We start from the raw sequence: 26,279 nt of genomic DNA, 5'->3' as shown, positions 1-26,279 counted from the left end.
TCTAGTCAGTTATGCCATAAGTTTTAAAATTTATGAAGCTCTTCTCAGTGTTGATATCTTGGTAACACATTTTGTGGTCCAGTTTACAAGTCTGACAGTTGAATTCCTGGTTTTTCCACATTTTTTGTTCTGGGGATGCATTTTAATAAGGCCCAGATAGCCCCAGAAACTAATTACCATCCATATATGTAGCATGGATGATACATTTGGAATCAACTCAGTTTAGGACAACGCTTTCATTAAAAGCAAAAACAACCCAACAGGATATTAGAATTAGATTCTTGAACACATCTTGTACTGTGATAGAATGTATTCAGCTGAAGACAACAGAGAACTTTAAAAAGTGTGTATACTTAATCCCCCCAGTTTTCTAAATAAGTCAATTGTTTAATAGGCTAATATATTAAACAATTAGTTATAATCTAACTAGACTGTTCACAGACAAAGGAAAACAGAGATAGGTATGGAGACATGCAAATAGACAAAAATGCAGTGAATGGCCACATCCTGTTTCTTAACATCCTGCTTAACTGCCACTTTTAACTGTTTCCTAATATCTGACTGTTCTTTGTAGTCAACTTCCATGAAGCCAACAAGAAGAGAAATAAATATATCTAGAGATTTACAGTCATAAGTCGTATGCAGATGTGCAATGAATTCAGGTAATAGCTAGGAACAAAATACAGCATCCTTTTCTCCATAAAATCCAAAATGTTCAAACTAAAACCAGGCATTTTCAACTGTGTATTAGCTTCCACTTAGCAAAATAAACAACCTATTCCAGGCATTTCATGGGCTCCACATGAAGATTAACCAAACTAATTCTGTCAGGACAGATGTGATCACTCCCAGACTCCATAGGGGGTTGCTGTATTATTTTGCCTTAGTTTCAAGTGATAACTAGAGCTTCACATGTACTTTTTTTCCCATAACACCGATTTCCAACTTTAAACATACAAAATGTTTTGTGTGTACTGCATTTGGGAATCAGTTAAACATAGCATTTGCTAATCTTCTTTCATCAGGCAATTTTTACTTGGCATTGACAGGAGAAGGAAATTTTAAAACGTTCTCTTTGCCTTGCGTAATATCCAAATATAAAAATAAATATAGCTATGTTGCTTTCTCCATATTCCCTACCTCTAAACATCATAGAAAACAGAACTTATACAAAAGAACAATATAACAAGACAGTAATAAAAAAAATAAAAATCACAGCACAGATAATGATTAGATTTTATCTTATTGATCTATTGCCCACTTTAGACAAGAGGCTCTGTATGGTTCGAATTTAGCATGCAATTGCCCAGATGTCATGAACTAGTTTTCAGTCTCTGTGGTTATTTCAGGTGCTGCTAGTAGAAAAACAGAGGTTTGACTTTTGCTGTGCTTTTCCTTCTTTGTTGATCACAAGAAACTTCTGAAAAAAACAGTCTGTGCAAAAGATTATTTTTTTTAATCATCAATTCTAATAAAATATATTATAGAATATTTTGAGTTAATTTCTGCTTTCCTAAATACAGGCATTGATTTGGCTTTCCAATGGCCTATGTTACAGTCCAATTCTTTGGGCCCTACATGGCCATTCTATTCCAGAATGCTAAATTTTTGCAGCTACCATGTTCTGCTTACTGTTATAGAAGTGGGAAGGGACATTTATGAGAAGAAGAATCTTGTATCTCCATCTCCCTTGAAAGACGTATAAATTAGGTAACCCTGGACTACATCTTTTTTACATTTGGGTTTTCTCTATTTAAATATTGTGAGACAAAAGTATCCAAAATGCTTTAAATACTAGGCTAGTTCTTTGTGGTCACCGTGTATCTGCCAAACCCAGATTTATTCCACATCAGAAATAGCTAGCTTAATTAAAGCTGTCATCTCCTAAAAGCTAATTCAATCCCTCTGCCTGTCATACTGAGGATAAAATTCACACTAAGCCATCTGCCTTCATGGTCTTGGGAACACAGGCACAGGTCTCCTCCCTTTAAGGTTAGGACAATTCCCACCTGCCAATTGCAATAGTTTTGGTGGCAGACTATCTGATTTTGGAAAGAAGTCCACCAATTTTGCATATCAGATTGTCCTAATAAACACTTAGACTCAGGTGAGCTTGATAGGCTAAAGAGCACAGAGCACACACATGCACCAGCCACACACAGTGGGGCTGGAAGGCTCCCCACTCCGGGGTGCTCAGCACAGCTTGGGGAGACAGTCTGATGCATAAGGTATCTTCTGCTTCTCCCCACACCATGTGTGTGGATGGGAAATCTCAGCAAGTAAGCCAGTGTCTTTCATCCAGGACGCAGCAATCACATCTTATCCTTGCCTTTGCCTCTTAGAGATTGCAACGTGCTTTACACTATGCTATACTTCAAATCAACTTTGAACATAAAATGTATAAAAGAGTGTAAACTGATCAGTAAGCACTGGCTGTGTCAAACATAGGAAACTCAAGTCTGCTTCAACTGCCTTTGCATCTCCCCTACAGAATCCAAATGGCACAGGGTCTGTCTGTACGTCTGCCTCTCACCCCAGTGTACACCAGCCCTGCTTGTGTTGTGATGCAGAGGTGCCTCTGTGCTTACACAGATGACTAATGCTGCAAACAAGGAATTCTCTGAGCACTCCTTCACTAGAAGTGCTTTTTTAAAGCTCTTTAAAGGGCGAAAAAAATAAAAAAATTAAAAATTATAGATCAGTTTTCCTAACAGTACTACCTCTGCAGAGTAAATCCAGGTATGAAACATATATACGTATTTGTGCCTTAACAAGCAAAAAGTCAGTTAATACTCTAGTACTGGAACTGCAATAACACAGAAAGAAATGTCTACCCATGTGGAGTATCTCAGTTGTCACCAGGGATTAATATCAGTGAAGCAATTCACTGGTATGGAGATTTCTACTGTTATCCATGTGTTATTATGATGTAGAAAAGAATGCAGTTTGATGGGGTTTGTAACAGTACTGGCTTTTAGAAAAATTATGCTTCGACTTATGAACCAAACCAGTCTGCAATGCAAATTAGTAACAACGTGTGTGAAATGGCACATTTTCATTTTTACAAAGACACACTCAGAGGTATAAATGAACATTAATAATTTCATTTGGCATGGTCGTTATCTTTAAAATGCAAACATTGCATACAAGGCAATCACTAACTGCCTTGGGCTAAGAACAGTCAGAAAATAAACTTTACAACTATATGAATGTGAGTGTTGACAGAACAAAACACAAAATTTCAGACAGTGTATGTGAATATGTATTTTCTATCTTCAGAGTACCACCTTTGCTTCATCTTTGACTGCATGCTTCTGATTTCTATTAAGTATGACTACCTCCTTGTCTTGTCAAGCAATTAAAGTGACAAAAGTAATAGCAGATGCCTCTTTCATAGTTAAAACTACAGCAAGCAGACCATAGCTTGCATTTTATTACAACCACTCCATACAGCCTAATAATTGCAAGGTAATTGAAAAGATCCTGATAATAAACCACTAGTTTACTCTTTTTCAGACAAAATAAATATATAACCCAATTCAGGCTTCATTTTAATGACATATTAGATGGTTTCCAACTTGTCTTGATTTTTGTTTTATTTTATGATTGTAAATAAACCCTGGAAAATTCCTTCCCCCATTTTACCACCTGAAACTGCAGCTGTTGGCTGACACTATCAAAGCCTCGCAATTCCGAACTCACGTGCAAATCTCATCAAGTGCAGACACTTCTAATTGATTCCAGAAGTTTTTCTTTTGCTAAGATCAGCGGGCAGAAGAAGAATAATGAGCAGCTTTTAAGCAGAGGGGGGAGGGTGTTGAGCTCGGGGAGTGGAGATTTTAAAAGCTCCAGCTTGGCTGCTCTGCCAGAAATGCAGAGCAATTTTACGGTCAATTGGCCAGAGCATCTGGAACTATACATCATAGTCTTTAGTTGATGGTGGTGAAGCCGACTCTCAAACTGGCTAAGTCTAAAATCAGTAATGACTCTGCTGTCACACCTAAGTGGAAACTAACTTAATCTACTGCCAGATTTTACTGTGACTTTTTCTAAGGGACATTATTCCCCTTAGGGCAGTTGTCAAGAATATTAAAAGTCCAGTCTCTGGGATACACTGCATGGTATAGTGGAATTTTCTGAATGAAGCTAGCATAGAAAATACAGATTACAACTTGTGTTTGTTTAATTCCATGTGTGTTGACAAGGTTTTTTATCATAAGGCAGTAGAGTTTCCTTCCATCCCCAGCTTCATTTCTAAAATACGTTTCGAACACACCAGCCAATCTACTTAGTGCACAGAGACTGCATAAATGCTGAGGTTGTAAATCATACCACAGGGCACAGAGCTTTCACCTTAATGGAAACCAAATATGGGATATGCTGCTCTTTGAAATGTGGCACAGATGATCATAACGAGGGACCAAGGAAAAATGCTACAGAGCAGAAAACTATCATTGATCTGGAAATAAGTTCTTATGAGTAAGTGTTTGTTTTAAGTCAGTAGTCATAGTCACTATTCTAACGCTGGTAAATTACACTAACAAACAAGTGAGGTAACAGCAAGTCTTTGTACGATGAAAGGAGAAATAAGTAGCATGGTAATATATCACATTAAGAGGGACTGCTGTGGAACACAGAATACAGTGCAAATCAGTTCTTTAATGAAGAGATATTATATATTTTATCCAGACAAATTAGCTGACACACTCTTAAGAAATACCAGAATTGCATCAAAGATCAGATAACAGTCCATTTGGTACAGAATACTATCTCCAAAAGTTTTCGGAACAGCTGCATCTACCCAGTTTAGATACTCTGGAGGAATAAATAAACAATTTGACAACAACGAAGTTCATTTCTGCCTTCATTAGTTAAGGGCTGAATTATACTCTGCAATACAAGATTTTACATATCTTCCAAAGTTGGTTATATTTCTAATGCACAACATGCCCACATAAAATAGAAAAGAAGTTATTCATTTAAAATATCACACGTGTATACAAACTCTCTTTTTCTCACTTTTCCCCAATGAAATTTACCCTAGATTTTTATCCTTCCTACCTGTAAATTAATACATGCTTGCCAAATGCTTTCATAGCCAGGCAGCCCAGGAAGCTGCAGTACAGGAGGAGTCTGGGTGAAGAGATTATTCTCAGATACAATGCCCTAGCTGAAACAAAGCTAAAAGATAAACAAGCACATCAAGACAGATATCTGTATTTCCTCCTCCACCTTCCTCACTCCTAGCCCTTTAGTTTAAGAGTCTTTCTCAGTACTCAGTTGCAGCCACTATGAGAGTTGGTGAAAATGTTCCAACAGTTCCAATAACATGTCAATGGCTCTCATTTCTACTTGCTCCTCATTAGTACTACTGTCAAATAACAGCCAGTGCTTGACCAAAATCAGCTCATGGAATATGCTGGCCGATGCCAAACCAGAGCAGTTGGATGGAAACACTTTGAAGAGATGCACCATCGTAACAGATTTATTTTTACGTATCGTGCCTGCCGAACTGTCACGTAACTGAACACACAAGCAATGTTTTCTGCTACCTCCAGGTGGTTAGGAGACTCCAGGCCCTGCCTGACAGAAAATGACTTGGCTTTAGTAATACACATGATTGTCACATTACACAGGCATGAAGTAATCAGCTTAAAGAAAACTAACTACTATAGGATGTGGCAGCACAGATACTCTAGCAGAAATACATTAGCTACCAGTTTACTGTCTATAACCAGTGAAACATAACATCTCTACCCTTATCATCAAGGTTTTTAGTGACCTCCACCCAGGAAACAATTCTCATAAGATCGAAAAATTTCCTGAAACATCACTTTTTGGTTTTTCTTCCAAAAAAAAGCAGAGCCTTCTTCTTACACCTAACTATCCATATTAAAATACATACAGCACAAGAAACAGAAAACACATGTTTTCCTACTCCACAGAAAGTTGCATCAACTCACTTACCTGAAGAAAAATCTTTGCATAAGGGCAACCCAGTTAGGTGGGCAGTGAGGGTAAGAGGCTAGAGCAAGAGGGCAGGACTGCTCCTCCTGCTGGATTTGCAATTGTTAGATGCTTTTTTTTTTTTCCACACCCGCCTGAGCTTAGTTAATGGCAAAATGGGAAAGGCTCACTCCTCATTTCCTCAGCTCTTTTCTCTCACTGCTTCCCTAGTTTTTTCCATTTCTTCTGTATTTTCCTCCTAGTTTTCACCCAGAAAGCCTTCCTCCTGTGCTGATAGTAGTTCTGATAATTGTCAGACCTTTTATGAGCCAAATGCAATAATTTGCAGTCTAAACCACCTATTTTTACTACTTAGAGTACTCTGCAAATTATGCAAGGTTGTTCACTTCTGAAATCTTATCTACTGGTTCTAAAATATTCATAAGAAATATGAACATATGAAACATAGTCACAGAAAAAACATGTATAGACAGGAGTAATGTACTTTTTCACTAACTAAACATGATGTATGGCAAAATCAGTCTTGCACTTATCTGCTGCAACGTGCACCATTAATTTAAGAATGTTGGGACAGAAGTATCTGTTAAATTCTAGACACACTGCGTAGTGCCATCATGCCTCTTGCAGTTTATTTTTCTTCATCCCAAAGTGCCCTGAAAGGCTTAATTTATAGACCCCCAAAAAATGTCAACAGAAATTCTTCTACATGTTGTGCATTGATTTCTATTGATCATGAACAATGGATTACTAAAGAATTGTTTATTTGGTAATATAAAATGATGAAGATGTAAGGAGTACATTATTTAAGTATAGTACAGATTATGAGTACCCAAAATATAACACTAAAAAGATCAAAGTCAGATAAAACTAGATGTATGTTAAAGATGGAATATGTATGAGGCAAACAGAAAGATTAAATAAATGGTTTAATTTATACCTCTCAAAAATTGTAAGTGGATTTGAAGGAAAAACAGAGCAAAGGAAGTTGAAGAGCAAGCAGATAAAAATTACTGGGACATATGTAGCAGAAATAAAAAAAAAATCTTACGAGATAGATCTATATTTACGGGCCTCAAGATTTTCTAAGTTATCTACACTATTATACTAGGAAAGATAGAAAACCTATCTGAATGTTGAAAAAACAATTTTCAGGACAAATTTTAGACCGAAGTTGTGAGACAACCTTTTATTTATTTATTATGCTTTCTTGTATCAGCTGGTTCAAAATGATCAGGTCAATAATGGCAAAATACCATTAATATTTGAAGACTTTTCAACACAAATTGATAAATATCTGGCATTTTCTCTTTGCTCAGAATTTTTTGCTCATAAATCCCATTATAACAGTATCACCACCCATAAGAATATTTCTACCATGAATCCAGAAATTGTATAATGCATCAAGAGAATAAGAGCAAAACCCACAATGGTGGATCATTTATATCAAAATGGGGGACCCTCTGAAGTTTATTACAAACATCACAGAAGCTATTACGTAATACAAACTTGTTGATTTATGACAAAATCTCTAATGCTGATCTATTGGCATTATTCAGAAGCATTATCTAGTCTAGTCTCACTGGGAGCACCTAGTCTTTCAGTATTTTCAAAGGAAAAAAATGCATGCAAAGTGTTCCTGTTTCTTATTAAAAATGGACTACCTAGTCAGTGCCAAACAGGGGACTTAAAAAAGAGTAACAGAGGCATATAAAATAAGGACAAAAAGAAAAACACCAGACAGAAGAAAGGATAAGAAGAATTAGAGATGGCAAAGAAGTTAATATTTTAACAACAGATACATGTAAAGAACATAATAAGAACCATTTAATGTTATTTTCTTCATGTCAGAATAGGAAGCCATATAGTTCACTTCAAACAACAGAAATAATCTAATAATTTTACCTCTACTTGCTCCTTAGTAGGAGACACTTTTACATATGTATACATACACTTCAGCAAGGCAAGTACCTCTTTGTTGGTTTATTTTTAATTTAAAGCAAATTTTTTATTATATAAATTCTCCTCAAATTCAGTTAGAATACCCAAGTATCTCAAGTCTGAGAGCTATATCTCAAGGGCTATAGTATTATTTGCTAAATTTTATAATTCCTTGCTTCAAGCCTATTTATTGTAATAGGTTACTCAGTAAATAATAAAAACATTTTCCAAATTATATTTAAGCCATTAAAATACTTAAAATATCTGTTGAGATCATGCAGGCTCTTATCAAAGGAATTCAAGAACTGCTTGATTTATAGATCAAAGTTTTGACAACATAACATTATGGGAAAAAATCAAAACAATTCCTGATTAGCATCATTTATCTAGCTTTAAATATTGTCCAATACTTATTGTTTCCTATCCCAGGTAGAAAGACAAAAAAAAAAACGAAGACAAAAAAGCCCCACAGTAGCATAAGATATTTTTCCATTCTTGATCTCTTGGAAAAGCAGGAGAATCAGCACCACTACCAGAAACCTCCAATTAGGAAAGTTCCTATACATTTTGCAGATGTTTCAGGTCAAAAGAACCATTTTGAACTCAACAAGTAACAGGTCTGAGTCTCGGTCCCTACTGTTTTATTTCATTGTTTCTGGTTCTAAGCCAAAAGGTAACTTTCTGATAACAATTCTACTAGTCTAGGAAACCATCCATAAGCTTGCTGATAACTGTCTTTGGTGGTAACCAGCACTAAGTAGCTTGGGAAGGTTATTCAGATCAGAATCATATTAAAGATTCAGTGTTATTTAATTCAGATCATATTAAAAGAGTCACTATGAAATATCAACTGTACTGAAAAAAATAAGGTAGATTAAAAAGCAGAAGTCACAAACAGGACAAAAATATCTCTTCAGAACACAAAACTGACCATACTTAATCAGACCAAAGGCCTATTTAGTCCAGCATCCTATCTTTGTCAATGACTAAAAGTCTGGTTTTGAGGTACAGTGTAAGTACACAACAAAATATTTTATATTTAAGACTCTTCCAGCCTCCAAGCATTTTCAGATTTGACCCATGAAAAGTGAGTGAATCAATTTAAAATAAGCAACATATCGCTGTTTTTCCCTTCAAAACATACGGCCGCTAATATATAATTATTTTTGCAAGAACCGGTAAACAGTCACTTTCCTGATTTTTTTCAGTGCAAATTGACACCTCTGTAGCAAACCCCAATAATTTTCTTACAAGTTAATCATAAAAAGTGAGAAATACAGACATAAGAAAAAAATCAATATTCTACTAAAATAGTATAATAAAACATACGGAAGCAAAATATAAATTTGTAGTGTAACTGTTCTTTCTAAAAGATAAAAAATCTAGGTCATTACCACAGACATTTTAAAATAAATATTTTACCTCATAGGCATAGCCCAAGGAAGAAAACTGACTCCTTATGTAGCCAAGTTTGTACACACCTACGAAGACCAAGCAGCGGATGATTTCCAAAATTCCTGCTTTGGGCCTAGAAATAGGGAGTAATTCAGATTAACTTCCAATCTTTTCTTCTTTGTTAACTTCAGTGAAAAAGAGAATGTAGAAATAGTCTGTGATGTCCTGCACTTACATCAAGTCATCTTTCTTAACCTTATAGTTAAGTTTTTGTAGTGTAATTTTATATGGACTTATAACACTGAATTTGCTGGAGGTGAGGATACACATACTCACAAACTATATATGAACTCACATGAATCTATATCTATAAACAGCTATTTTGATCTCAAAACGGACAACAGCAAAATTCTGAAAACTGCTACATGAGTAGTTCAGAATCTTTTCATGGGCCTATTTCTGTGAATTTTTACTAATTCGCAGCATTGACTCCCTAAGTTATACACATCTCTCTCATACTGACAGGTTTTTAGCTACCCTGAATAAACTATTCAGTCCATACAAGTGACAGGTATTCTTTTCTGAAAACATAATGAACAGCAGGTGCAAAGAGGGACTGGCACCTCAGTTGCAAATGAAGCTTCTATTCCACACTTCTGTGGGCAGAACAAAATAGTTTCTCTGTAAGGAAATGTAGCTGCATTTATTCTTGTGTAGGATCATGGTGCCCATATGGACTACTTCCATAGTGTATGTCTCACTGGGCTGGTGTATTCAAGATACAATTTGATTAGAATCCATACTGATTAAACTTAGTCTTAAATCTATACCACCCTTAACATGATTTTGAATCTACTCTGAGCTACATTCTGTGCTTTTCATATACCATTATCATATCTGACACCTATGATATGCTACACAGGACTGACACAATATGATTGCAGTCTGAGCTTGAAACAGCCTTGGGACAGCCTGCAGGTCTCACTGGCCTGCCAGTATCCCAAAACCAGAGATGGTGACCCAACAAATGCAAGCACTGAGGGTGACACGAGTGGCCCATCCCGTAACTTTTCTGCAAGGGGCAATATAGATATAGCCATTAATTGCGATGGGAAGACTCCTGGATTTAGGAATTGGCTATTCTAGTCAACAAACAGCAACACATATATCTATATTTCTTTACCAGTGTAATTTCTGACACACCTGAGATTCCCATATAATGATAAATAATGCATAATGAGAAAAGAAAAAAAAAAACCATGTCTTGCCTGTTCTCCATAAGTAGTCCAAAAGAGGTCAGGGAAAGGATGATAAAGCCAATTCTCAGAAGAACAGTTCCCTGTGATAACATCTGTTAAAAAGTAGTCAAAGAATTAATTTAGAGTAATTTTCTGAAGAGAGATTGAGTTTTAACAGAACAGTAGCTTCAACTTCTTCACGCAGTGATGTTAGCGTCTGCTTTTAAAGTAATTTGTTACTTTAAATTTTGCAATAAAAATATCTGCTCTGGATAGCACAGTTATCGGGAGTAACCACCTTTATATTTGTTTTCTGAATGCTCTATTTCCAAAATAATGTTTAAGATATTCCCTTCTATTTTCCTGAAGTTACCCAATTCCCTTATGCCTTTACCCAAGAGGGAACAAACTTATTTCTAGATAAAAATCCCAGCAGCCCTCTTCTTTTTCTTCATCTTATGTTACCAGGTCTTTATAATCGTCATCTCTGAATCCCAATGGATACCAGAAAAAATACACTGGTGAGAATAAGAGTTCATATGACATGACAATAAAATCATACTTAGGAAGAAACAAAATTAATGTTGTCCCTCATGACAACTCGACACTTGGTTCCCAGTTCAGCAAAACTCTTCAAGTCATACCATTAACTTCAATCAGGCTTAAAACACTTTTAAACATTAACATGTGTGTTAGTATTTGGATGAATAAGAGCATGAGGATTTATGTCCTTAAAATTTACATCAAAATGATATAAACAAAACTCAGGAAAACAGAAATTATTTTCATTGTGAAGTATGAATTTTTTCTTTTCATTTATTAAATATTTTTTGCATTCTACACAGCTGCCTTTGAAAATAAAATATTTAATCAGTTCTCTTGTTCCCTCCTTGACTTCCTTTCAAATATTAGTTTTGAAAAGCCTTTGTTTCTTTATTTAAAAAACAACAAAAAACCCTAAAATAAAAATAGTGGATCTTGCTGAGTTATAGGAATCCTTTCTGGCTTCAAGAGCAATAAGGTTTATGAACAGCATCTTGTACTTCAAGATTGCAGGCGTTGGAAAAATAAAAATCTATGAGTGTCTGCCCTGATTTCAATAAACTCCACTCGGCGACATGCCCACCTTCCTTCAGTGGTGGCCCCTACCCCTCAAAGAGATCTAAGGTAAGTATCTGTGAGTGTGGGAGGCCACAGGAGGATATTCTCAAGTTTTACAGCTGTGTGAACTTACAGTGCCCATGTTTGCAAAACACATCAAACCACACACTCAGGCTGGGTAGGTTTCTGTTGTTTTACTGAAGAATCACAAGCACCTACTTAGATATCCTTAACAAACAGCTATTGAACAAAGAAAACACAATCCCAGCAATGAGCGAGCTAAACAGCAGCCTCACCGGTTTACAAGCCAGAACACACATCTCACAAATGACACCTGTCAACCCACTCTGTTGCACAGATTTATACCAGGATAGATCAAACTCATTACTGCATTGTTACGTTTCCAATATGGTCCATCCCTCCTTATGATAATTTACAATACATCAGACTGATGATTACCATTAGAATCTACTTATATATATTTATCCTTGAGAAAGGATATTTTTTTCTTACACTTTTCTTACACTTTTACCCTCTGCATCTGCTATCATCCACCACAGGAGACAGGATGTTAAGCCCTGGGGGGACACAGTATAGGAGTTATGTGTTGAGACTCTCAGTGAATTCAAGAAAGCAAAACATGTTCTAATGGGTTTATAATCCTTTATCAAGGTTTGTATCTCCTTGAATACATTTTCAAATATCAATTACAAGTTTTAAAATTTGTCAAGAAAAGATTAAATTGAGGCACTCTTTTGGAAAACCGGCTTCTAGAACCTAAAAATCTCACAGCTATCTTAAGTTTAAAAGACTTTCCATTTTTAATGTGAAGCAATTTATTTTAAAGTGACAAAGTTTTTCAACAGAGCTTTTTTTTATAAAAGTTAGACACAGACACTATTTAAGTATATGAGTATTTCTTAAACTGCTCATCTAGTCACAGTAAGTTCAGCTCCCACTTCAGCTTCCTGTAGAAACTGGGTCATACAAAGATTCAAGAAGTGAGCAAAGGAAAACATAATATGGCACAGGCACAAGGGAACTCACCCATAAATTTCTTAGAAATGCTTTGATATGTTTTTCAATGATTGTTACTTGTCAAATAAAGGAATTTGCCAGGGAACAAGGACTGGAATTCTAGACTTTCCTCCTTAGAGACTGTCCTCACTTTTAAGTTGGAGAATTACACCTTTTTTAAAACCTAGACCTTCTGGCCAGGTGGATCTGATTTTACTGTGTTTCCAGTGCAATGTACTAGCTTCTACAGACTGCCTTAAAAATGTTCCCACAGTGGTAGAGCACTATTCTGAGAAAAAGAACGTAAGGTTTTGTATCCCGCTTAGGCAGGAAAGAGAGCTGAACATCAAATCCAACTTTCAAGCAAGTCATGTAATTGCTACATTACAATACATGGCTAAAATCACACTTTATGGAAAATGAATGAACCTGCAATGGCTTTGAGAGAACAAATGTTAATATTTGTCTTCAGGAAGGATCCAGCACTACCTGCTATGAATGAATAAGGGTGTCTCCAATTTCCAGTTTAAAAAGGCTGCATGATTTCACTCTTTTCTGCTCTCCCAGTGTTTCCAAGCTGGCTAGCATTAGACAACCAGTCACCAAGTCCTAGGTGTCTGGGTTTCCTTGTGATTCCGATTTCAGAGAACTGAGGTGCTGTTTCATTCTTCCTACCTTTAAGTAGCTTTGCTGAAGTGCCTAAAAACCTGTTATTAACCTAGGCTTTCTCTGTAATCAGTGGAAAGAGACCACTTTCTGAACGATTCTGTCTCTTGCTGTTAGCTGGACTGTAAGTGTAGAGGCTGAATTTGGTCCTTACACTAAGAGTTGGATTTGAGTGGAGCATGGAAACACTTCTCCAAAGCAGACACTTTGGGGTCATATTTTTTGCAGTGTTTTCTCTCATAACTTATATAATTTTTTTTCTTTGCTTAAAGATATATTTTAATTGCCATTTCTAAAAGAGTAGGAAAAAAAATTTAAATTACTCTTTTAAAGTTAACATATTTTCAGGAAACAATGTTTTTTATTGTTGTTGTTCTATTATATTGCTGTTGATGAACCTTGAAATAATGATAAGCTCGATAGTAAAGACACTATAATATTGTAATTCAGACTGCAGCTTTCTCTCCAGAAAGAAAAGATTGAATAAAAGAATTTGGACTGTGACCCTGCAAATTTCTCTTAAACATTTTCTCTAAGATGTACAAAATTGGAGCCTGGAGTTATCATTTGACTCTTCACAATTATCTAACCACAGAAATAAAAATCATAGATTAAGAACTTGAAAGGAAATTAATAATGCAGTTCAGTATTAAACATGGATTTCCAGAGAAAAAATATATGGGAATAGAAATACTTTTTAATGTTTGTTAGTAAATCAGAAGAAAGAACTAAAGCCACCTTATAATTTAAGAAAATCAAACCCAAATATAAACAAGCCTTTATGTTTAAATGGTTAGAATGCTGTATGTAGTTCTTGGTATACTAACTACCTGAGCCAGGTATGATCGCATATTGCAGATTCTGTTTTTCAGGCTAATTTCCATTTCTCTTCAGATGCTCTCCTACTTGAACCATAATATTTTGAACACTAGCTGTTTGTAAAACTTCTTGTGGTCCAATACCAACTGTGGCCCAGAATATGAAGGACTGGAGGGATCTAAAGCACAACCTGCATATCAGTTATATGCAAACTGGCACTATCATCAGACCTACACAAATGCATGGCACTGTAATGTCCGAGTACAGTGTTACAGCCTTCCACCTCCCAAGACCTCAGCTTTCTGGACTGATGAAGGGTGAGGCATAAAGCCTTGCTGGGAACCATGAAGGCAGAAGGTATAAGTTACCCTTCACTGTAGATACATGCACCATGTTCACATACAGCAAAAAAAAAAAAGCATTCCCTCATTTGTGCTCCTAGTCAAGGACTACCAAGAAATTTGCAGTGAAATACATCAAGATGCCATTTGAGAATAACAGCTTTCAGGAAACCAGCCACATAGCATAAATTTTAGCATTATTAGTTTGATTCCATAACTTTCTCTTTACAGCTCCAGTGGTATAGTTACGTGCTGCCTTCATTCTTTTATTTACCTTCAAACATGTATCACTCTATGAAGTGGATGCTGGCAGCAAAGGCATCCATTTTCTAGGCATTACTCTACCAAAATCAACAAAATAGTCAGTGGGTTATATCACTAAACTAAACATCATATATTAAGTCTACACACTGCAAGTTGCAGTGTGAAAAGAATGTGCCTTTTACACCTTCATTAGTGCTAGCATCCTTGTTCCACTTAAACATAATATGCATGGATGAATATATAAAATAAATTAGTATTTATATACTGGAGTATTTGTATAAACAGAGAAGCCTGTGGGACCACAGCAGGTTCCCCAATTACAAGTCAGCCACAACTTAGCAATGCGGTTATTGGCTGCAGTCAAACAGAAAAAAATATTTCTGTTGGATTTTGATTTCATTGAAGGCTTTAAAAATATCTTGGAACCTTAAAAAAAAAGGCAGGTTTTAGAATTTTGGGAAGAAGTTTACATGGTTTTGTAATCAACAGATTGCTACAGCTTTATTATTTCATATTTTGTAGGAAATGAAAAAATAATTCACTTAAACAAAGGATATATTCCTTTCCAAATGTGTATTTAGATGAAATTGGAAAGATTCCAAATTGACTTTTATATTTCAAAGGACTCAGATTGTTTTATTCCTTTTGAAGTAGAACATGGATGCATTTTCTCATCCTGGTGTGTTCAGTGTTTCCATAGAACTGCTAGGAATGATGTCACCACACTTCATAATTTAACAGATTCCCTTCTGTCATATATCAGAGACTTTTGACATTCAAATGAAGAATGCTACTACAATGCTATGAAATGTGTATTGTTAGGTGTCTTTGTATGAATTAATTTTAACTTAGAATTCCTTAAAAAATGTAAATTCTTAGCAATATTTCATATACAGTACTTTGTGATGTCTTACTGAATGGATATATTAACTGTGTTATCACTTTCAAGAGAAGATATCACTTACTTCTTTTTGTCTAATTGAAACTGCTCGCATATTCACAGCATTATAAGCACAGCAAATGTTACAGTCTCTATCAACAATAAAAAAGACACTGCAAAATGAGTTTTAGGTACACTTCACTTTGATTTATGTGATACATGCAGTTCTGGAGCTATGAGACTTTTGCTTTGAATGTACTGCAGTTTTACACTCCTAGCACTCTCTCTGGGACTGATCCAACTCCCATTTCTTCAATGAGCTTTGGATCAGATCTAGATGTGCAGAGCTCAGAAGTAATTTTTATTCTCTGGATGTAGTGCAGATCACTATACAGAAAATAAACACTGTATGCTTTCTCCTGTGGAAAATATGTATTTGTTCTTTCTGTTATGCTCTTTTTGCAACTTAAATGTAGGTCATTCAGACCGAAGGTATATGTTTGCTCTTTACGTATAGAGAAATTTAACACTTCTACAGGGCGTGAGACCAAACACTGAGCAACTGTAATCACTTGAGAAATGTAATAGCTGTGTGCTGTGTCTTATGGCTGTTATGAAATGGAACTTATACCTAAAAATGAGGAAAACAGTTAGCTTTCTCCATTTATGGAGCTATGCCACAGTTATGACATAATTCATAGCCAGACAGAAAGTTCCAGTTGTATCCATAGACATTTCATAACTCAGTGTAGTGGAAAACTGATATTGAAGAAAGATTTTTGCCAAGTAAAGTTATTCATACACAAGCTTCCTTCTCATGACAGCTTCCCCACTGTACTGCAGAGCAATGCTGGAACTCTGCCTTGGGACCAGCACTTTCTACACCCACGCTGAGGGTTTATGTCCTGAGATGAGGTGCTTCCAAGTCCCCCGTGCTCCCCTTCTTATCCTTACTACCTTATTACCCTACAGTTTTGTGCAGAGAATTTTCTAGTTGTTTTTATACAGTAAGTTCATAAATGGTGGATCTTCAGGCTCTTTCCTCCATGACGGCAAGAATCTAATGATCATCTGTGGCTTGGGTGTATTTTTCAAATTCCCTTATTACTTATTCTTAAACAGCTGCAGTTATCAGCAGAGAAAATAATTTGGACCATCCATTTTTCCTTCCAGTACTAGAAAAAGGCAAAAAGAGAAAATAAAAAAAATAGGAAAAAACTCATGGGCAGACTCCTTACTTCTTGCTGCTAAAAGCAACAGTAGAAAAGTAAAAGACAAAAAACCAACCAAACAAAAAAACCCACAGTTTGATCCCTATACAAGTATGATTTGCTGCTGGTATGTAGGAATCTAGAAGTATATCCGGAAAGACTTGCAGAGGTTTTTCTCAATATAAGAACACTGGCAATCATGCATACTGTATATCTTGTGTACACTGGAGGTATTTGTCCTTACCTTTGGCTTAATTTCCTGTCCTCAGAAATTTCTTAGAATAGACTAAGCCTCAGATGGCTTACTAATCTCTGAATTCCCTGCAGTTGCAATGTGACCCTTTACAGAGGTGAACACAATGTGTAGAATAACTTAATATTAATCAGAAGAGTATGCCTGAGGTAGCTTTTATATTGTATTGGGAATGCTACATAAAATACTTACTCTTTAAACTTTTCTCAAAAATTGCATCATTCTACTGGTCTGATGAGCTACTCAGAACACATCTAACCAAAAAAGTGAAAAAAAAAAAGAGCTGTAGCAGCTTGTATATGCAGAACTGCCAGAGCTACTATAAGCCTGCTGCCACATATTCCAAGAAATTATTGCAGTCCCTCTCCTGCCCTTCTTGCCCTGGATGCAGGAGGAATATCTGAGTCGGAAGACAAAAAACGCCAGCACTTGGACAAGATTTCTGACAGCTTTGAAATGGCTTTGCAGTCCTCTGGAATCCTTCATGGATGACCATTGTCAGATATACAAAAGAGGCTAATTTCTAGAAAACTGCTCTTGGCTGGATTCAGGCATGTCGGTCAGGGAACAGGCATCAGGGTGCTCCCTGAGGGAGGGGTGGGGGGCAGTGGTGGGTGGAGGGGCAGGGCCATGGCCCCAGCAGGAAAGGTGCTGTCCTGCAGCATCCATCGAGGTGGGCATGGGACAGTAACCACCATCAGCCAAGGGCCAGAGGTTGCCAGGCAAGCATGCTGGGATGAGGCAGGTCCACAGGGGGCCCTTGGCACTCTGACAGAAGGTCTGTGGCAACGTGGGTGACACAAACGCAACAAGCCTGCTCTTTAACCAACGAGGTCTTAAAAAGGGTTTAAGGCGGCCAAAGGATATTTTATCAAACTAATAGACTTTTGGGGTGTTTTGGTAGGCCTTTGACTGTTTTGTGGGAATATTATGCTTCCAAGTTAGAAGATTTAAGCTTTAGTAAAGTAGAAGGAGTTGTCAAGAAAGGAAGAATGAAAAGGAAGTTGGAAGGTATGGAGGGTGTGAAACCACGGAAGCAGATAATGTCTTGCTTCTTGCAGGCAGAGATGGCCTCATAGTTCACTTTCAGAGACCACCAGGTATCCATGGAGAAATTACATCGTGTTACCAGGGATATCCTGTCAGCCCAACGTGTCTCTTCTTACTGTATTTCTATCAATGCTGTTGTATATTCGAGTCTGGAAGAAGGATTTGCCCTGGGTCTGTGCTCCACCAACTCTGAACTCATGCTGACACAAAGCTTCCCACCTGCAAGCACTGCAAGACCTTTGCAATCTTCCTTCTAAAGCTTGGGCATTATTAGCATCTAAGAATATGACCAACCCTTGAAATCTTAAAACCTACATAATTTCAAGTCTGAGATATGTTTTTCCTTCCATGACGTCCTAAAAACTGAAGCAGACACGTACACGTTCTACGGAACATTTATGATTTTTAATTTAATTGCTTAACTTAATATGGTTACTAAATATTGCTTAATAAACAACAGAAAACATTGTATGTTATATTATATATTATATAATATATGAGTTAATTATTATATAAAATATAAATATATAATATAAAATATATAATGTAAAATATATAATATATAATATAATTATATATTTTTATATATACATAATATAAATATAATATATAAATTATAATTATATATTTAGCCTTTTTTTCTTTTTACAGAATCTAGTTATTATTATAATAGCTTAAGTAAGATATGAGTCAGGCTGTAGAGCCTCTACTTAATGCTTTATTATTTAAATACGTTGTGTGTCATATTACTGTTAGCATGAGATGCTATTTCATAAAGATAGGAGTTACTTACAGTCACAGTACCAAGAAGCTCAGTATACACGTCCATTATTACAGCAAAATGTACAACTGCATAGCAATTAAGATAAGCCGGTACACTTGGATTGAAAGGAACTTCTTTTCCAGTGATCTGTATGAAGCAAAACAGATAACAGTCTTCAACAGTGACCTGCTCCAGCCTGTTATTCCTTAGTATTCTTTATACTTACAAACACAAAAAAGATTAAGGGACATAGCTAATTGCACAAAGACAACGTACTATCAAAATTATGTACTACCTAGTGTGAGACAGAGTTTAACTCTGTGTGTGTGCATATGTTCATAGCTAAAAGAAAAAGAAAAGTTACCGTACTCTACAGAACAATTTTGAAAATCTCTTTAGGAAATGAATAACGAAAAGATAAATAAAAACTATATTTTTTTTCCTTCAAATAACAAGAAAAAAAACACAGCTAAAACATTCATTTCCTTCAGTTTCTGCTCCCATTTCGTCTTCCCCTATGCTTTATGACTGCTAATTTGCTAATTTAAAATAGCATGTGTTGAGTTTTTAACATTGATCCAGTAGCATTAAGAGGTCCAAGTAAATTACACAAAACTGAAAGCCTATACATGTTCTATTTACCACTGGGATTTCCTCAGGAAGGCCAAGTCTAGGCTTGCCTGGTCCCCAGCCTGGCCCTTTGAATATGACAGAAAGCTTGTTGCAGAATCCAGGTGTGGCCCAAAACGTGTTCCAAATATGAGCCAAGGGTCGTAACTGAAAAAAATAGCAAGTAATTTTTCATTGTTAGTAAAATAAAGTTTAATAAAACATTATATTTTATTAATTTTTATCTCTCAAGTAAATGATTTTTCAAAGTCTAAGGAGAATAAATTAGGAATAGATGAAGACAGTCAGAAGTTCAGAAAACCTGACTGAAATAGGCAGGAGCCATATCAAGCCTTTGATTTATAGGGAGGATTACAATTACTTCTGCCCAGAGGAAAATCTGTCTCTCCTGTAATCAATCCAGAGTATTTAATGGCATATTGTATAGCTATATTTATTGTAGTTTTAAACTAGAATTTGGTTACTGGGACGTTGACATGACATACTCTTAATAACTAAATTACTTAGTTTCTGACTGGAATGGCTACAATTGCACAGGCTGTGGCCATCCTTCCACCTTCTAGCCCAGATACCCCTGCAGGTAGAATGTCTCATTCTTTGAGATGCCTCCTTGGGTGAACAGTCATGAAAAGCAAACAGGGATTTCAATACTCCTCAGTCCCTGAGGTTTTTACAGAGAATTTTTATCCAGCTCAAGTGAAGCAGTGAAGCCTGGATCAATAAAGCTAAGAAGCACCACACTAAGTACTTTTTTTTTTTTTTTTTTTTAAAAAAAAAAAAACCAACACCAACAAAACAACCTATATTCAGCCTGTTCTGGAGGTTTTGTTGAGACCACGATGGCTGCTATATTGCTGTCAATACAAATCATTCTGGAGTACCTTGAACTGCAAATATGCAGAAGAGAGAGAAAAAGTAAAGATATTGCACCACGGGGTGCTATTTTTGAAATAGCAATATTTAGAGAAGACAAACAACAGACAATATATATATTTTTGTCTGTGCTTTGCTGCATATTGCTCTGCCTACAGCAAAATGGACATCATTCAGTCCGAGGCCTGTTATATCTCCACTGTAATTAGTTGTTAATTTTACTGTATTGTATTTTCATGATGACTACAGGCACTGCATATGCTTAGTGCACTGAGTAGAAATAATTGTTTTGTAATGAAATACTGAAGAGACTGCAGATAATTTAATTGACTGTGCAGAATGCAAGGATGGCCTCAACTTTTCCTAAGGCAGGAGGTTTTTTTGAACATGAATGCCTGTTGCAGACACCAGAGTCAGTGATACAAATTATAGCACCTGGAGCATGATGGGATCAAATGAATTTACTGGATGTGTTAAGCCGTACACAACTTTTGCACCTTCTGCTTCAAATGTTCCTGATGAAAGAAGAGAAAAAAAGAACAACCAACAATCAAAGTCAAAAGTATACATAATTTTGCCACACTAACTAAATATGAGAGAGAATAATTTTTTTTTACTTACCAAATATCCTGTCCCAAATAATGAGTGTGCCTCCATAATTTTTGTCAATGCAGTAAGGATTTCTACCTATAATAAAAATCATTTATAAGACCAGTAATTACATATATAAGAATATATGCAACAGAATTATGAAAGGAAATATTCATCATTAGCATCAATTTATAATCTAAAAATAATATTTAAAGGTAGCTAACGCTCTACTTCTTATACACCTATAAAATGTCTTTTTTCTTCTTAGGCTTATTGCTCTGTTTCTACTCAGATTCCAACATACAAACCAAACATGTCATACCCAAAATTTCTGTGAAATAAAAGGATTATTCTGGAGACTAGACTCAGTTCAAAATATACTTATAAAGACAAATTAAAAAGCAAACAAAAAATAATTTCAACAGTTTATACCTAAGAAAATATATGCTAAATACATTTATGCACAATCGTCTCAATGGCTTTTGGCTGTCTCTATTTTCTCTGCCATATGTCTGATCCTGCTTTCTTTATCATTAAATTCAGTGTGAGGAAAACTGATCCTTCTATCTCTTTTCTAGGGAGTGGTTTTTTATATAAGCTGTCCTATCAAAACTGTGAGCAAAGAAACATTGATTACATATCCCCAGGTTTGTGGAGATTGTCTGGAGTGACCGCACAACACTTGACTAGCTCTGGAGTGATTCTGCTTAACTCCAATCAGGATCAGAGGATTAGTTTGGATTTACAGCAGAGCAAATAAGAGCAGAGAGTCTCCCTCCAGGATTACCAGTACTTGTGTAAATTTCAAGGATTAGACACTTACAGCACCACAGTCTTTTTAAAAAGTCTACACAGTGCCATAAACACTTTACACAGGGAGGATATAATAAATATTAATAACATCCTCTGTACATATAACTGCATTTGAGTCTGTTTCAAATTATTTTGTTCTTCCATTCCCCAATTACTTTTTTACTTGTTATCTCTGCACACTGAATGATCCAAGAGCATCTACGAAATCCACTTCTATTCCTCAGATATATTCATGACATTTTTCAGTAGGCAGTGGAGCTATTAATCTAATTTATGTATGCAGTATGGTCTCAAATGAGTCTGAATATTGACGAAAAGTCAACCATCATGCACTTGTGTGAAGTGAGATTTTTCAGGAATTCAGACAGCTGAAACAAAATTCCACTAAAACATTTAATAGTTCTTCTTCTAAAGGGAAACCACGCCTTTTCACACATTCAGTGCTTGAATTTGAATGCAAACGCATCTGTTAGTGATTGACAAGTTGATGATATTTTAGTAGTCAGGGAAGGATGAGATATTTTAATATCACTCTTCATATTTACAAATGTTGAACTGTTTTACTCAAAGTCTTCCAATTATTTCACATTATCCAGGTTTAATTTCTGCTCAGTAATTAATCCTAAATGTAAAACTTTAAAAATCAAATTTAAGTTATTAAAAAGTTTGTAAAAATACTGTGAAATTTCTAACAGAACAAGGACTATTTTTGAAGCAATGTTCAAAATTAAAATCCTTCTGTAAAACTAACTTTAGAGTACAATTTTAGTACTTTATTATTAATATACAAAAAGTGACAATGAGAAAGAACGCACTGAGAAATAAGAGGTTACACTCTTAGCTTACCATGATGAACTCTGTGATGACTGGGAGTATTAAGAATCCACTCCAGAGGCCCAAGGTTGGTGATAACCTTAAAAAAAGTAATGTTTCAATGAATTTGAAAATACTTTATAAAATCAAGAAGAGGGAGGTAAAAGAGGGGGAGGAAATGCATGAAGAGGATGATCATCTAAAGAAGAATTGCATAAAAATACAAGAATGCAATTTTTTTGCCTGAACCATTTCACTGTATGACAACAATTTCCATGAAAAAAGTGAAACTTAGTAAAATACAAGTTAAAAACTAAATTCCTTTTTGATTCAGCAGCATATTTTTATTATCAGTTCATGGTTCCATACAGATCATTTCACTCACATTTTTCACCCATATCCATTGGCACTTCTTGGGGTCCAGTGTAACTCTAAGGTCTCAGTTATGTGAACAGTTTACATCAGCAAAGAGCTGGCACTGACACAGAAACCAGTACTCCTTACTCCTTCAGTACCTTTGACTGCTTGTTCCTTCTATCAATACCCTTCTTTTACCTCAGCACAAATGCAGTAACGCAACAAACCTCATTAGGAAACTGATGCAAGTTAAAACTAATTTTGTTTTGTTTTCCTACATTAGTTTAACTGGATCAGTTCCTGAATCTGATCCAACATATGGTCACAAACACACCAGCATGAGTCAGAGGCATGAAAAGAGAGTAGACCAGCATAAATTCATAGTGATCTAAGGCAACAATTTCAGTACAGAAAATCCAGCCTTGATTGTTTTAGTACCGGACCAAAAATGACAGAAAGCATTTACTGGCATAAACTTACTCTAATGATCCAATCTTTGTCAGAAAATGCTGATGAATTAAGTTTATATCAGTAGGGTTTATGCTAAATTAGGTACTCTCCTATATTATGGAGACAGAGGAAAGCCAGCATTAACTTCAAATTTTGTGCTTTGGTTAGCTCAACAGAAGTGTGTGGACAGATGCAATCACTGGGTGACCCTAAAGGATTTCTGTTCAAAATATATCCTAAAATAGTATCTATTTACCATGTCCGATTATGGCCATTATGGCCATAATGGCCTTGCAATTAAAAGAGGCAGGGGGTGAGGTGGAAAAGCAGTTCAGTAAAAATGCTTAGACCTTAAGAAACAAAACCTAAAACCTATTACTTAACCTTTTACAGAACTTAATAAGTAAATTTAATATTCATACTGCAGAAATGGGTGATCCGTAATATAATAATAGAGATAATATTGGCAAACAACACATAAAGTAGAAAGGTAGACAGGCATTACTCATAAGAGCAGGCCCATTCATCTAAATAACTAAACATACAAGGATTTTTATTCATCTAAGGTTTACAGAACATAGTCCTCAAAAATGCCAGTCCATTTCTGTTTAATTCACACTTGTCCAGGTGGAAGTAGATGTGGACTGAAAAAGTAGGCACAGGACATTCTTCAGATGTATTTAAATTTTTATGGATCAGGCAAATATCACAATAAAAGGAATAAATACTTTTGTTCATTTTTGTCTTTAATAACAGGTAAATGAAATTCTACTTAATAGGTTAAGTAGAACATTTCTGTAATTAAAGGAGTACAGAAATGAGCAAATTCTTCAGACAGAGAACTATAACATTTGGAGCATCTGTCTCAAAATCCTGCACACACTTGACTGGAAAAGCAGAATACTGGGACAAGTTTGGGGGTTTTTTGTTTAACTCAGAAGCCAAGGACAACATAAGTGGGAACATTTGTTTTTCTCAGTACTCCCTCAAAATAAGTTCAAGCCTGAAAAGACCACCTAAAGGTGAGAAACAATTCATCATTGATGTTAGCTCCATTTCCCGCCTCTCTCAAGCAGAAAATCCCACTGTTTTAAGCCATGTGAGATGTGACCACTAAATTAATTTAATCTGAGTCAAATGTCTTGGATTGAACTGCAGCCCTGCACCTGAGAAAGCAGGAGTTTATCTATTGGACTGCACCTAACTTTGATCCACTTGGTTTCAATATATTTTTAGCTCAGTATTTTAACAATTTTTGTGAAAATAAACCAAATCTGCATTAGGAGAGCAGGGAATCGCTAAGGAATAGCAGTCTTCACTTCTAGCCTACAGGTGGATTATAATAAAATGTCCTCATAATGAATGCCTTCAAGTCTTTAATATCCAGCTGATTAAATTCATATTTTAAAATTAAAATTCATCTTTTTGAAAGTCCATATAATACATCAATATGTTAAAGTGGAACTTTGTGCCTTGGGGATCCCGAAGGACCTCAGGAACTTATGTAAAATTTTAAATAAATACTTCTGACTAATCCTAGAGAAAGTATTTTCTTTGGAAAATGAAACCTCTCTCATCCTTTAAAATGGTCTCAGCCCACGACATAGCCTTTCATTGGGTGATGACATTTACAAATCTACTGAAATATCTTCTCTGCAGCATCATTAGTGATTGATGCCTGGGCCTACTTCGATTCATTATTCAGCCAAGGTTACCTCTATTGCAAAGACACACTAGCCACACACTGATGGAAATATCATCTGAGACAGCAATTATAACCACATGACGTTTAAGCTCAGAGGTGGTATAGAATTTTGTATCTGACCATGCAAAAATCCAGCATGCTGAAATTAGCAATCCATACATCAACACTTTGGCTAAAACACATCAAAACTATATTTTCATCAGATTTTCAAAATGGTACAGGGTGCTATTTCCAGAAACCTCCTTTACTATCAGGAAGTTTACTTCTGTATATTTAGCACACTTCTAAAACAGAAAAAACTGTTGTCAGTGGAAAATTTCTGATGCCAAAAATTTTATAGATATTTTATGTGTATTTTATCATCATATTCCACATCATCAAACCATATACTGTTCCAAACAGAAACATATCACCACTCAAAGACCGAATTTTGAAGGCTCCTGCAGCACCACATGCCAAAGGACATAATTATTTTCTTGAATTTTGTCAAATTTTTCTATATTCTTATCAGGCCATCTTATCAGGCACAAAACTCCTACAAGGAGATCTTTCGCCAAATTGCCAAGGATAGAATAGTAAGACAATTTTTGCCAGGCAAGGCTCTGGTCCTGCCATGTTGGGCTGACAGCAACCAACTGAAATCACAGTGAAATTAATGAAGTTTGTAAGAATTGACTCATAACAAAATTTTATGTGGCGTAATAGCAGCCCATGTTCAAAAGAATGCCTAACAGGCAATGGAGAGGGGAAAGGCAGTGGCAGGTACTCCACCTACCCATCTACCTTTCAGCTGTCAGTCTACCCTCATTTCTGTGCCTTCATCGTGTCCCGACATCTTCCCTGGAGAATGGCAATTGCAAAGGAGCTCGTGAGTGTTCATGGTAGCAGTAACCAGGCTTATGCTGCAGTTGCAATCAGACACCAAAGTACATATATCCTCAGCAAGTTTGCACATGACACCAAGCTGAGTGGTGCAGTTGACATGCCAGAAGGACAGGATGTCATCTGGAAAGACCTGGACAAGCTGTAGAGGTGGGCCTGTGAGAACCTCATGAAGTTCAACAAGGCCAAGCGCAAGGTCCTGCACCTGGGTCAGGACAACCCCCGGTATCAATACAGGCTGGGGATTGAATACAGCCATGAG

The 26,279-nt window shown here is 36.0% G+C and overlaps 1 protein-coding gene across 3 annotated transcripts in view; it reads right to left on the bottom strand.

Annotated features, from left to right (window-relative positions):
• Positions 1-26,279, bottom strand: part of AGMO (alkylglycerol monooxygenase) — a 193,762-nt gene that overhangs the window by 73,685 nt on the left and 93,798 nt on the right. For 2 of the 3 annotated variants that reach the window (XM_064444506.1, XM_064444507.1), the window contains exons 6-12: positions 22,657-22,723; positions 21,028-21,093; positions 20,842-20,921; positions 19,546-19,680; positions 18,934-19,050; positions 10,569-10,651; positions 9,328-9,433 (exon numbers count right to left, since the gene is read on the bottom strand). In XM_064444506.1, coding sequence (XP_064300576.1) covers positions 9,328-9,433; positions 10,569-10,651; positions 18,934-19,050; positions 19,546-19,680; positions 20,842-20,921; positions 21,028-21,093; positions 22,657-22,723 — 654 coding nt within the window. The remainder of the gene's footprint in view (positions 1-9,327; positions 9,434-10,568; positions 10,652-18,933; positions 19,051-19,545; positions 19,681-20,841; positions 20,922-21,027; positions 21,094-22,656; positions 22,724-26,279) is intronic. The other variant, XM_064444508.1, reaches the window with a different exon arrangement.

This window comes from Phalacrocorax carbo, chromosome 2 (assembly GCF_963921805.1).
Source record: "Phalacrocorax carbo chromosome 2, bPhaCar2.1, whole genome shotgun sequence".
Classification (NCBI taxonomy): Eukaryota; Metazoa; Chordata; class Aves; order Suliformes; family Phalacrocoracidae; genus Phalacrocorax; species Phalacrocorax carbo.
Note: the sequence above shows the minus strand (reverse complement) of the source record. Positions and strands in the feature narration are given on the sequence as shown.